This window comes from Eucalyptus grandis, chromosome 6 (assembly GCF_016545825.1).
Source record: "Eucalyptus grandis isolate ANBG69807.140 chromosome 6, ASM1654582v1, whole genome shotgun sequence".
Taxonomy (NCBI): domain Eukaryota; kingdom Viridiplantae; phylum Streptophyta; class Magnoliopsida; order Myrtales; family Myrtaceae; genus Eucalyptus; species Eucalyptus grandis.
The window spans coordinates 12,185,689-12,198,034 of NC_052617.1; the positions used below are offsets into that span (position 1 = coordinate 12,185,689).

Genomic DNA, 12,346 nt, shown 5'->3' on the forward strand with positions numbered 1-12,346 from the left:
AAAAGTTATATTTTCATGTTATAAAAACACTCAAGTCGTAACATTCAATTATAAAAAAATAGATTCGACTTTATCAATGTGTCTATCTATAATAATTAGTCAAATGGATTTATCAATCGCGTTTGCGAATCAAATCCCTTTATCTCCAACCACTCCAATAGCTTCCAAATATTTCACTTTCGCTCAATTCTTTTCTGTACAAATCACCAATGCATATATTTCTTCGTGCATCCAATTATGCGTTACACGTGAATAGCGATGCTAATGTGCATCCACGAAGATCGGCTCAAAAAAGAAAAAAAGAGAGAGAGAGAGAAAGAAACAAATAAAATTGACATGCGCCATTTAATGATTGTGGCCCTTGTTCGTCTATTAGCCATGCCCTTTATCCATGATTTACTCTAGTCGATCTCAATTCGTACCGACATGTTACCGACGTGTAAATCCCATCACATGAATCAACATCCCAAAAAGAACTAAACTTGATGAATTATTCAGCAAACGCAAAATTAAAAGGCCCGGGTTGCCCACCTGGCCCCTGGCGAAGGACAGCAAAAATGTGATGGAATTAGACAACAAGCCGTTCTCATAACACGAACAATATTCGAACAATGTCATGCTATAATCAAAGCTTACATACATTTCATATGGCAATGTGAACCCAATAAAATAAATAACACTATAGTCATCAACCCCCCCACCTAATGTTGCACCAATATCCAATCCCTGGCCCCACCACATCACCAATCCTATAGGCTAGAGACACCATCGCCACCACCAAGCCCTTCATCACGCCGTTGCAGTTTTGCCCCTCAACTTTCCTGTATTTACAAACGACAATACTTGAACTGATTTTGTCTGTATTCGCCTGTGTACACTGAATCCGACCTCAAAAAAATTGAAGTTAGCATGATCCACCCCCAACTTTTTTCTTTTCCTTTTTTTCTTCACCGACCTAAAAATGAATCCACGCCGTCCATTTCGAATCTAAAAACCATTCAAGTTAGCCCCCGGAATTCTAATTATTTACAGAGCCGCCCCCTGTTTTGTTTGCACCTTTGCGTCCATCTGTCCGGTTCTATGCCCATGTACACGTGTCATTTGCTTTCTCATTGCCGAAACCCGAGCCCGACGTTGTGGGCCGAGTAGCGGAACCCGTACGGGTCGAGCGAGTTCGCCAGGTTCTGAGCGAACCCGGTCGAACTCGGCTGGTATAGCCCGGCCGCCGGCGGCGGCGGCTGGGTCCTGATCCCGCTCTGCACCTCCTCGTTCGCCGAGCCGCCGAGCTGCTGCCTCTGCAGGCCGTCGAGGCGGTTCATCTGAGGTACAAACACGTCGTTACCGCCGTAGTTCACGAGCCCCTGAGGCTGAGGCTGGCTGACCGGGACGAGCTGTTGCTGGGGCTCCAAGTTGAGACCGCGAGCGTGGCCCAATCGAAACTGCCCGAGCCCATCAGGGCCTGCAGGCTGGGCTTCTGCTCATGCCGCTGCTGCTGCTGCTGCTGCTGCTGCTGCTGGTGTTGCGCGATCCTGAGCGAGTTCGCGTGCGGCAACGCGAAGCGCCGGTCGTTGATCTCGGGCAGAGTTTCCAACATGTTGTCCAATGAAGAGGAAGGCGAATGCGAGCCGTGGCTCTGCTCCTTGCTCGAGGAAGTCGAGGTGCTGGGCTTCTGCCCGCCCGAGCTCTTCTTGTAGATTCGGCACAGGACCCACTCGTCCAGCTGCGGATACACACATACCAAGAACATCAGTCGATAAGGCTTGATGAACACCGCTCGAATCGAATCGCGTTTTCGTTATAAAAAAAAAGGAGACACTTTCAAGATTCAAATGAATACCTTAGTGCTTCCGCTCTTGCAGGTACTTGCGAGGAGGCGGTACTCGTGCATGATCCAGTTGGTCTTGTTACCTTTTGGGGCTTTGCCGATGTAGAAAACGAGGGCTTTCTTGATGCCGACCTGGCGGCCTTCGGTGCTGATGACCTTGTCGGTGCCGGTCGCCTTCCAGTACCCGGTCCCGGCAACCCTGTTCGGCCGGGACCCGTTCGGGTACTTCCGGTCTCGGGGGCTGAAGAAGTACCACTCCTTTTCGCCAAACATCGCCTTGCCTGAAAAAACACACACGAAATTCTCGTCAGACCATCAACACAAGAAATCGACAGAAGCCCAAAACGGACAACATCAAACGGGCTCCCTAGCACACGTACTTGGCAAGACCCAGGGATCGAACTTGTACAGATCGATCTCCCCGATGATCTCCAGACTGAACTCGTAACCGGCCACCTTGCGGCAGAGGTATTGGACGAGGAGCTCCTCGTCGGTCGGGTAAAACCGGAAGCCGGGCGGCAGGCTCAGCTGGGCCAGCGGATCGGTCCCCGGAACACCCATTTCAGCTCTCGAAATTTTGAAGGTTCAGGGAGAGACAGAGAAACAGAGAGAGGCAGGGGCGATTTCTAGGGAGAGGGAGGAGAGAGAGAGAGAGAGAGTCGACCAAATTTCTCAATTTGAAACTCTCTCTTTTCTTTTTTTTTTCTTAAACGTGAGATCTGGGAGCTTTATTTATAGAGCCTCCCCTTAGATGTGAGAGAGCGATAAGTACGGTCGTCACTTTCAAAGGTGCTGGCTGCATCATGCATCGGCCCCACCTCTGTCCGCAGCCCGCCACGTACTCCTCCGGAAAAAGCGGGGAGAGGCGAGTCGAGTTGGGCCGACCTTATCCGGGCCTGTACGAGCCCTCACCCCCTCCCCCGTCCCCTTCGGTGCATGCACCGCCGGTGGGAAAACGAACAAACGGGAGTCAGTCAAGGCGGGGGGACACGTGTCGTCCTCCCCGGTCCGATTTTTAGAAAGCGTCGCCTCCCCCCTATGTTTTCAAAAAGGGAAATTTTCGGGAGGACCGTTCGGTGGATTTAAGCGCGTTTGGTGCACATGGTTAGAAGGCAATGATCGGCTAGGGCAATGTCCAAATCGTGCCTCAGCATTTACATAAATCTCGTTCGTCGTTTACTAAGATTTCGGTGTATGAATTGTTATTCCTAGGGCGAATGGTAAATAACGTCCGGCCATCTACGTACCGCCCCGCGAGGCTCCTGTCCCCACGCCACGTCATTAATGCTGGTTTTCCGAACAGAGTCAATTCTAATCTCCTCGCGATCGAAGGGCGGGTTGTACTTCGTACCCGCTGGAGTCGTTTATCACGGGTGAGCTACGGAGCAACGTGGGCATACGCCTCGGGGACACGTGCCTACGCGTGGTGTGGGGATCGGGGAGAGTTAGGCCGGGGGGCTTTATTCAAAAAGGAGGAGGAGAGCGACGGGGCGGGGAGATGGGCCATGGGGCAAGGGCAAGGACAAGGACAAAGAGCGGTGCAAACGGCGTCGCATTCGCGGGACCACGTCTACGGCCGGAGCCGAGGTCGGACGCCACCCCCACATGTCGTTTCCTTTTCACGGAGTTCGCTCTCTAACATCATCATTCATCATCATCATTATTATAATCATTTTTCATGTGTGAGCGCGGACGATGTGGTCGTGTTTAGGGTTTCTTCCACTCATCAATCTTCTGGCGCCCTGGCTTGTCGCTTCATTTTTGCGTTTCGAAAGATCTCGTTTTTCTAGTGGCCTTTCGTGGCGCGTTGAGGCGTTTCCGTTTTAGCGATGTCTTGCAAGCATTGGGCGGTGGCGATGGCGATGCGCGGGGGAACGGGGTCAAGGCCGGAGGAACGGTCTTCCGAGGACCAGACTGCTCTCATCTCCATCACTGACGTCGGCCTACACTCTCTGTTTTTTCCAATCTCGTGAACGTGGAGTCTTCTCGGAAGCTTTGATGGATATTGCGATGGCGAGTCAAACCGACACGTAGAAGATCGCTGGGCGGGCTTGGGAGGTCGACACGTGTAAAAGACCCATCTTCAGATAGCGGAGCTAGGACTAGGAGACTTTTCGAGAGAGATTACGGGCAAGATCCACCACTCATCGGTCGACCCGACTAAAGAAAAGGGGAAAAAGGGCAAGGGGGGGTCGATTTTTCGCGATAAAGGTCGGGACTTGATTATTATGCCACGTGCAGATGGGACGATCGGGAGATGTCGAGACGGGATTGGCTGGGAGGTCTTGGAAAATTCCTTCTGGCGTGCGGAGGAGATTGGATTTGCGCTGGCGCTGGCGCTGGCGCCCTAATTTTTCCAGCAGCTTCGGCTTCTCCTCGAAATCCCATTAATTTAAGATGAAGAATGACGACTTCCCGTGACAGCTCGAGAAAAAGTGGGTTTCTTGAATTGACTCGAGTGATTCGGCCACGATATTTTAAGCCGAACTGGCTTTTAGAACTTTGCTTTGGAAGCTGAAATTTCTGTCTTTGGAATTGTGGGTACCTGCTCTTGTTTGAAAAAGGGGACCGTACTCGAGAGCCGTTATTATTATTAATCCTCATTGACGAATCGTAAGTTTACTAAACAGAGACAGGAGTTGATCTGATGTGTTTTTCTTCATGAATATATTATCTTTGGCCATCCCATCTTAGAGTTGGAAAGTCTGATCTCTCCACTTCTCCCCTTATAAAGAAATAAGTGGTGCTGATATTTACCTCTTTCACCATATGCATGTAAGGTAAAATTATCCAATTAGTCCCAAACATATTTTGTTTTTAACAATTCAATTCTAAGCTTTTTAATTATGCTAATTGAGTTCTAAATATTTTCATATTTTACTAATTAAGTACCTCCGAAGGTTGTAAGCCTCAAGCAAGGGCTGCCCTCACCAACCTTAGGCATTGGCCCCTAGTGAGGGTGGTCCTCAATTGGGATCAACGATCTTTGCCGGCCATTGACGAGGCTTGATGATGGTCGACCCAAGAAAGATGGGAAAAAAAAGAAGAGATATAAATAAATAAATAAAAAATATTAAAATATTAAAATATTATTAAAAACTGTTTGCTTGTCATGTAAGATAGTCGGCATTCAATTGGCTAAAATTATTCAATTGATAAAACGTGAAAATATTTAAAACTCAATTGATATACTTAAAAGGTTTAGAATTGAATTAGTAAAAGTGTAATAAGTTTAAACCTTTCTAGAAAACTTTTCCATGCAAATCAATATCGATTATATGATTGTTGATGATCACGCGCATTTGATATTGCGGCTCGGCACCGCGCTTTGATCACACGGAGATTTTCGAGCATCCAAGGAGCTAGAATCCTAATGAACCGTAAGCTACCAAAGCATCTACCTATCCTAGGGGTTTTCATTCGAGAGTTCAAACGGTAGGTCAGAGGTACAGCTGGTTTGTGAGGCTGTGAAAGGCCACGAGGAAGCCGCATCATCAAAGGTCCGTCGTTCAAAACCCGCTTGCTCTCGTGTCCGTTTTGACCTTTTGTGTTTGGCGGGAGGGATGGCTGCTCGAAGACCAAAGACTTCACGAAACAGTGCGAAAAGGGACGAAAGATTCAAAGGCCCTCGTCCGAGTTTTGGACTTCCGCATGTGCGCATGCAAAACTCGTTTTGCTTTCAGCCGCATGCGGCGATGGAGGGACAGGACGGACGACATTTAATGAGTCGTCGTCGGATTTGATTTAATTGTTTAAAGTCGTTCAGTAGATTCCATGAACCTTCCCAGCTAGGGGGCTTTTCCTAACGCCGGAGGACCCAAGCTAACACCGGGACATGTTCCGGCCGGTCGTTTGCTGTTTGTGGGAAATTTCATGTGGACTGTTGTGGAGACTTGAAGTCCGGCTGGTGTCAATAGCGTGTTAACGGATTAAGATTCAATCCACATTGCGTAATTCGTGATGCATGCACCTGTGCCTTTCATCATATCATGGTAGTTTCTGGTTCTCCTAGGGCGGAGAACGTGACGATTGGTACCTTAGAACAGGTCAATCTCATTTATTTAATACTCAATTTATAGAATTTTCTTAATTAAGTAGCTATATAGAAGCGCATGTTCGGTATTCCTACGTTAAAACTAAATGCTCGGCTCAAGTATCGTGTCTGGGATAGAGGGTTTTCGGTAAAAGTAGTTTTAAAAGGGAAAAATGTTAGGGCCTCCAAAATCAACCTCAACGCCTCATTTATTCTTATAAAAAAAATTTCGAAAACATTTTTAAAATAAAAATAAAAAAAACTTCTTTTTCTTTTTCTTTTTCTTTTTCTTTTTGCTTCTTCTTACAAGGATGGCCAATGAGTTTTGCTTCTTCATTTTTTCCTGTGATGAAGTGTGATTATTTTTATAAAGATATATGTAATCACCAAACAAAAAGAAGTACTAAATGGCTTCGGGTAAGGGAGCAAAGCCAATGGGCCCACCACCAAAGCCCATGGATCTGCTGCATGGGCCTGGTGAAGAGCCCAGGAAGCAGTTGGAGTTTGGGGCCGAAGCGGCAAGCTGAGCCCGACCTAACCCGGGCATACATTCCTCCAATCCATAAAAATTGATCGAAAGAGGTCTTCAATTCATTGACTATATGCAGAAATTATCGAGGTCAATCAGAGCAACTTACCGACTATTGTCGGATAGAATTTTGAGCTGGTTTTAGGTTACTAACTTTTTTTCAAGCGGGTGCGTAGATAACCCGATCCCAAAGATTCGAAGCATCGGATTGTAACCGATTAGAGTCCCGAAACGAAAGCTGCCAGCCACCAAATTCAATCTCTCGAGAGCAAGAGAAGGGCTCATGCTAATTCCTTTCCTTGAATGAAGCCTATCTTAAGCAACACCAAACCGAACCCTTGCTACCCAATTTAAAGCCCGCGAAAACGGATTCTTGTAATTATCAACTTCATCCGACATCTACCTTCAATTCATCTGCAAGATGAACTTCGCAGGCAGAAACTATATTCTCAGTTCAGTCTCTAGATCATACATATTACCAAAGTTCTCGCAACAATCGATCTTACTCCATCCGAAAGTCTCAATTGAGCTGATGTAGCCAGTTTCACATATACAGTTCAACACAAATACGGCATTGTCAAAAAGTCTGCTCGGACAAACTCCGGATCGATGATGTTCGCGTTGGGGCTCGACGGTTGGTGCGAGAATTGACAAGGCGCTACGAGCATTGCGACCAAATCTCAATAATTCATTGAGCGATGGGATACACTTTAAAACGGACTAGGGTCTGCTTGGCCCTTTAATCTTAATCACAAATATTTTTTGACTTTTCCATCTGACCCAAATCTTTCATTTTTCTTTTTAGGTTCCAGTGAATTACGATAAAAAGTATTTACAGAGTCCAAGCGGTCCTATCATCTATAAATTCATGTGAATTAAGATTCTTTTTTTTTTTTTGGGTCGAAATGTAAATGAAAATTCAATTCATTATTGAATGAGAGCAGATCGACCTATCTCTCTGATTTAGTAAATGGCCTTTTGGGCCAGCAACGATGGGGCACATTAACGTTCTTGTCTGTTGGAGACTCTATAGGCATTTCTCAGCATAAGTCCATCACTAATCGAAACTACTCAACTCCAACAAAGGCTTCGTTGAAATCACCTTGATGAAAAGTGAGCCTCAGGAAGGCCAAAAGCACTAGGCAGATGTTGAGGTGAGGTGTCTTGAGTTTTAAACTTTCTCGACATGCAAGTTCAAGGATCAATAAATTTTCTTTCCTATCAAACCTACTCTCACCAATTTTTTTGGTTTTCCAGTTTTGCTCTCCATATAATTATTCATATTCTTCGTGTGAGGGTGGCCAACGAGGGGCCGGCAAGGGGTTGGTGAGGTTGCATAACCCAAGCAACTGTCACCCTAGGTCGCTCTACCTTGTAAAGTGATTTAACACGTAAAAGGGCTCCCAACAGAGAAGGTCAGGTCCTCTGCACTTTCTTAAAATTCAGTTATAACGAGGAAAGGTCCCAATCCGGGATTTTATTTTCGACGGTTTTAAGGTTGGACACTAGCTTATCAATGCATTTTCTAGTGAGATGTCATGACCTCATTTGGGCATCAAAACATCTTTCGAATAAATGGGCGCTCCGCCAGTAGTTTACACATAAATCTGTGGGGGAGCAATAGCCCCCACATAACTCCATACTTAACAATCATATTATAAATGCTCGGCCCCTTTGATTTGACACATCAATAGGTTTGTGTGGAGCCGGGGAAGGATGTTCATTTACTACAACATAAAAATGTACTTTAGTTGTTTAGTTGCAGTTGCCCCTTTAGTTCAACTCACGTAAACCAGTTTGGCACATGGAGGGTGACTATGGAAGGACTTGAACATTAGTTGGGAACGGTAGCTGTGAGGAGAGGCACTCAGTCGTGTGGGTCAGGTGAAAGGAGGCCACTTTCCGGAATCTGAAGTGCGTGGCCATGTTTGCTACGAGGTACCGTAGATGTCCCTAAAACTGCAGTCCGCCTCATCAGCACTTGGGAATCGAACTGTCCCGTCGGTGCGCCAAGATGTGATCCGCAGAGAGACGGAGAGGGATGCAAATTGAGAGAAGCAAGAAGAGGAAGAGGAAGAGGAAGAGGAAGAGGAAGAGGCGGTCATGAGCATGGGAGGGGAGATACTGATGGCTGTGGTCGGCCTCTGGGCGGTCTACCTCCGGCCGCGGATGATGAGGTTTGCCGGGGAGATGATCGGAGTCATGGGTTACACGGTGAGCAGAATCATCAGGGGCAGGGCTTCCTTCGTCTTCTCCTCTCATTAGCCCTCCTTGTATGACCCTTCTAATAGGATCTTTTGTTATTTTCTTCTTCTTCTCGTTATATCCAATTCTCCTGTTGAATTGGGTAGGAATCGAACTAACTTAGCACACAGAGTAAAGAATAACTTTCTGTGGGCAGGTTTGTGCAATGTTAATTGAGTTCACTTCACGTCGCACTGGCTTACTAATTATAAACGTCGCTAGTATTGGATCGTTAGTGTCCCAGGTCCGAATTTTCCTCGAGCCAAGGTGCTCTGACTCACTAGGCGCCGCACGGGCAATGTCCTCGCCGGAAGAGTCTCGGCCAATGACAATGTGGCACTCACAGTTAGGTAGTTTACGAATTGCGAAAGGAGAGATGGGTGCCGTTCGTCCTGCAATAATTATTGCCGATGTTTCGAGAGGCTATTCGATCATGGCTATGCTCTCGTCAAGTTCTTCATTTTACTGTGACATTCGTGATTCGAACATGGGCCGATAAATCGTCCACACTCGATACTAGCCTTCCGATTCTCTAACTCATCCTGTTAGGCATGTTAAAGGTTCTATCTAGTTTTGTGGTGGACCCTGTGGCGGTGGTGATAGGTGGGAAAGACTTTCCTTTTTCTGCAAGCAATCGATTAAAGTCAGAACTCACCCCGACCATAAATTCAAGCGAGCAAATTCCGTGGGCCCCATCAAAAAATCCGTGGACCCCCCATCAAAGCCCACTAATCTACTGTATGGGCCCGGATTAGAGCCCAGCAAGCAGTCGGAGTTCGGGTCCGCAGCAGCGAGCCATATGCACATTCTTTCCTGCCTTAAAGTTTTTACTTTCAGCACGCAGGGTTTTAGAATAAAGATGATACCAAATCAATCTCACCGACTTGTTTACATGTATCATCTTAGTTAATATTTTGCATATTTTATCCCTTTGAATTTTACTTTCCAACACATTTAATTATCCATGATGTGCGAGGACATAGAATCCCACATAAATTCTAGCAATCGATTTTTATATGTTGTTTATATTATACAAAAGTGGACGAAGATATTAGGAAAAAGTTTAACAACTTTCAATTTGATTCGTTAGGATAGGTTGACATTTACATGTAATAGCAATTTTATAGATTGAGATATGTTGAACGGTTGAGATGTGTTGCATTTCAATTCAACGGTGAAATATTGTAAATATATCATATCTAGCAAAAACTATAGCTTCGCCCTCCTTATTCTATATGTCATATTTGGAAAATGAAGTAGTGACCTAAATAATTTGATTTAGTCTATTTGATGTTTCCTTGGTACAAAAATTCCTTATGATTGCCCAGATCTCCACATAACCACAGGTCCACCAAGATAAGATTTGCTTAACCTCAGCTTATCATGCAAGGTGCTGTGTAGTTCCACCCCATAAGATACAGATAGCATGATGGCTAAAGGAGATCAATGACCCTTTTGGCTTTGTCTGGACTTTATTTGGGGATGGGAGTTTTTTCTTGCACGATGATGGTGATGAATGATGATGATTGTTGCCATATGTGGTGGGGGTGGTGGGTGTAGCCTTAGTGTCCGTGGTTGCTTCAAGAATATATTGAATAGTGGAAAACATGGGGCCACTGTCGTCCCTCACCAGATGGTTGATTGGTCATTTTCGTAATGGACAATCTGTCATGGTTTATCCAGCTAATCAAAGGTAGGATCAGTTGCTGTTTGCATCAGACACTTTCATACGAATCAAGAAGCAAATTCATAAAGAACAGCCCACTTGGTCACATGTTATATATCATCCTATCTTATTGTCAGGTCATGGATACCCGGTAGGTGAAGAGAATGATCCCGTTATTCCATCAAGTATGTATGTGCACGATTCTATCCGACATGAATTATGTAATTTCACAAAGTAATCTGGTCTTGAAAACCTATTTGCAATAAGCTCTAGCTCTCAGAACTTCATTGTTCAACAGTAGTTTTTTTTTTTTTTTTTTTCAATGTACGGCATCCGCTAATCGCCTCTTCTTGTGTCCTGCAAGGTGCGTCTGCATGTACAATTTCCTGTGTGCTCTCTACCAAACAACAAAGGAAGCAGCTAAAATTTTGTCCCTGCAGTATTTTTCTCTTGAATTGACTTCCGCCATCTTTGCAAAAGTTGGTTGGGATGTCGCATTAGGGGATTATCCAGCATGCTTTAGGTAAGGACAGACAAGCGTTTCGGGCCTTAAATTATTGCTCCATCTACTCTCAGGCTTTGGAAGAAAGTACGGAGTTTTGAGATCAAGAACAATGATTGAAGCTTCCCAACAGAGGGTAGACCCCTCCGAAAGCTATGTACGAACCAGAAATTAAGCTCAGATGCTCAGGATTATGGTTAATAATGACTGCATTGTTTTTTCTGCTTGAAAGTCAATAATTGCGTCATCATGATGCTATTTACTAAGCTAAAAATTGACCCTTCTCTTTCCGTGAGACTATATTTAGTTACAAAGCATAAATTTTTTTTTTGAATCAGAAACGTCAAAAAGATTTTCACTTGCACTCTTATACCCAGAAAAAATCACATCTTTATCACTGGTAACTGTGAAAATGAAGTTGGATATATCAAATTAAGAATTATAATAGACTGTAAACGATTATTTGCATAAGTCATTGTACTAACACTATAAGAGTTTGTCGCGTGATCTGGTAATCTATGCCGCAAATAGTAACCTTATTGCATTGAGGAAGGTGCTGAGATAACAATAAATTTATTAACTTCAGCGGTTACCCATGTAGAAATAAAGCTTCTGGCGGTTGGAGGTTGGCAAATGCATCTTGTGATTCTTCTCCCCCCTGCACACTCTACACAAATTCACAGATAGAGAGAGAGAGAGAGAGAGAGAGAGAGAGAGAGAGAGAGAGAGAGAGGTTGTTTTACTTGGATCAGAAGTGACTTCTCAACCACACCAAAACACTCCCCCACACACAATTCCTCATCACTGGGACTAGACCCGTTAAACGGGTGGGTCGGGTCGGGTTTAGGTCGGGTCATAAATGGTCCGACCCAAAGCGACCCATTTAACCCGTTTATAACCCATTTATTACGGTCTGCAAAATTTTTCACCCATACCCGAACCCGACCTATATCAACCCATACCCGACCCATTTAACAAAACATAAAAGCTTTTATATATATATATATATATATTAAAATGGTATTCTTTAACATGATTTTATACAATACAAATTTAAAAAAATTATTTAAAAAATCGAATTTTAATTATTTTTTATTTTAAAAAATTAAAAATTAAAATATTTTTATTTAAAAAATTAAAATTTTAATTATTTTTAATTTTCTTTTTCTCTTTTCTTTTTTTTTTTTCTTTTTCTTTTTTCTTCTTCCTCTTCTTTGGCCGGCCGCCGGCACTGACGACGGCCGGCGACCGGCCACAGGCGAGCTGGCTCGCCCGGCTCGCCGACGCCGGCGAGTTCGAGTCTCGCCCGATCGGCGAGGCTCGGGCCTCAGCGAACGTCGGCGAGGCCTCCGCCTCGCCGGACGTCGGCGAGGCCTTCGCCTCGCCAGATCTGGCGAGGCTCGGGCCTCAGCGGACGTCGGCGAGGCCTCCGCCTCGCCAGATCGGCGAGCTCGAGGCTCGCCAGATCGGCGAGGCTCGAGCCTCGCCGGACGTCGGCGAGGCCTTCGCCTCGCCAGATCTGGCGAGCTCGCCCCTCGCCAGATCTG

General features: G+C 45.3%; 1 protein-coding gene across 1 annotated transcript; it reads right to left on the reverse strand.

Annotated features, from left to right (window-relative positions):
• Positions 1-568: 568 nt before the first annotated feature.
• LOC104448415 (NAC domain-containing protein 72) lies at positions 569-11,521 on the reverse strand. The gene is given in 5 exon segments (XM_039315740.1): positions 569-1,420; positions 1,423-1,720; positions 1,838-2,106; positions 2,206-2,466; positions 11,506-11,521. Coding segments are annotated over 4 exon segments (1,059 nt in total). The 5' UTR covers positions 2,387-2,466; positions 11,506-11,521; the 3' UTR covers positions 569-1,109.
• Between the last annotated feature and the right edge of the window lie 825 nt (positions 11,522-12,346).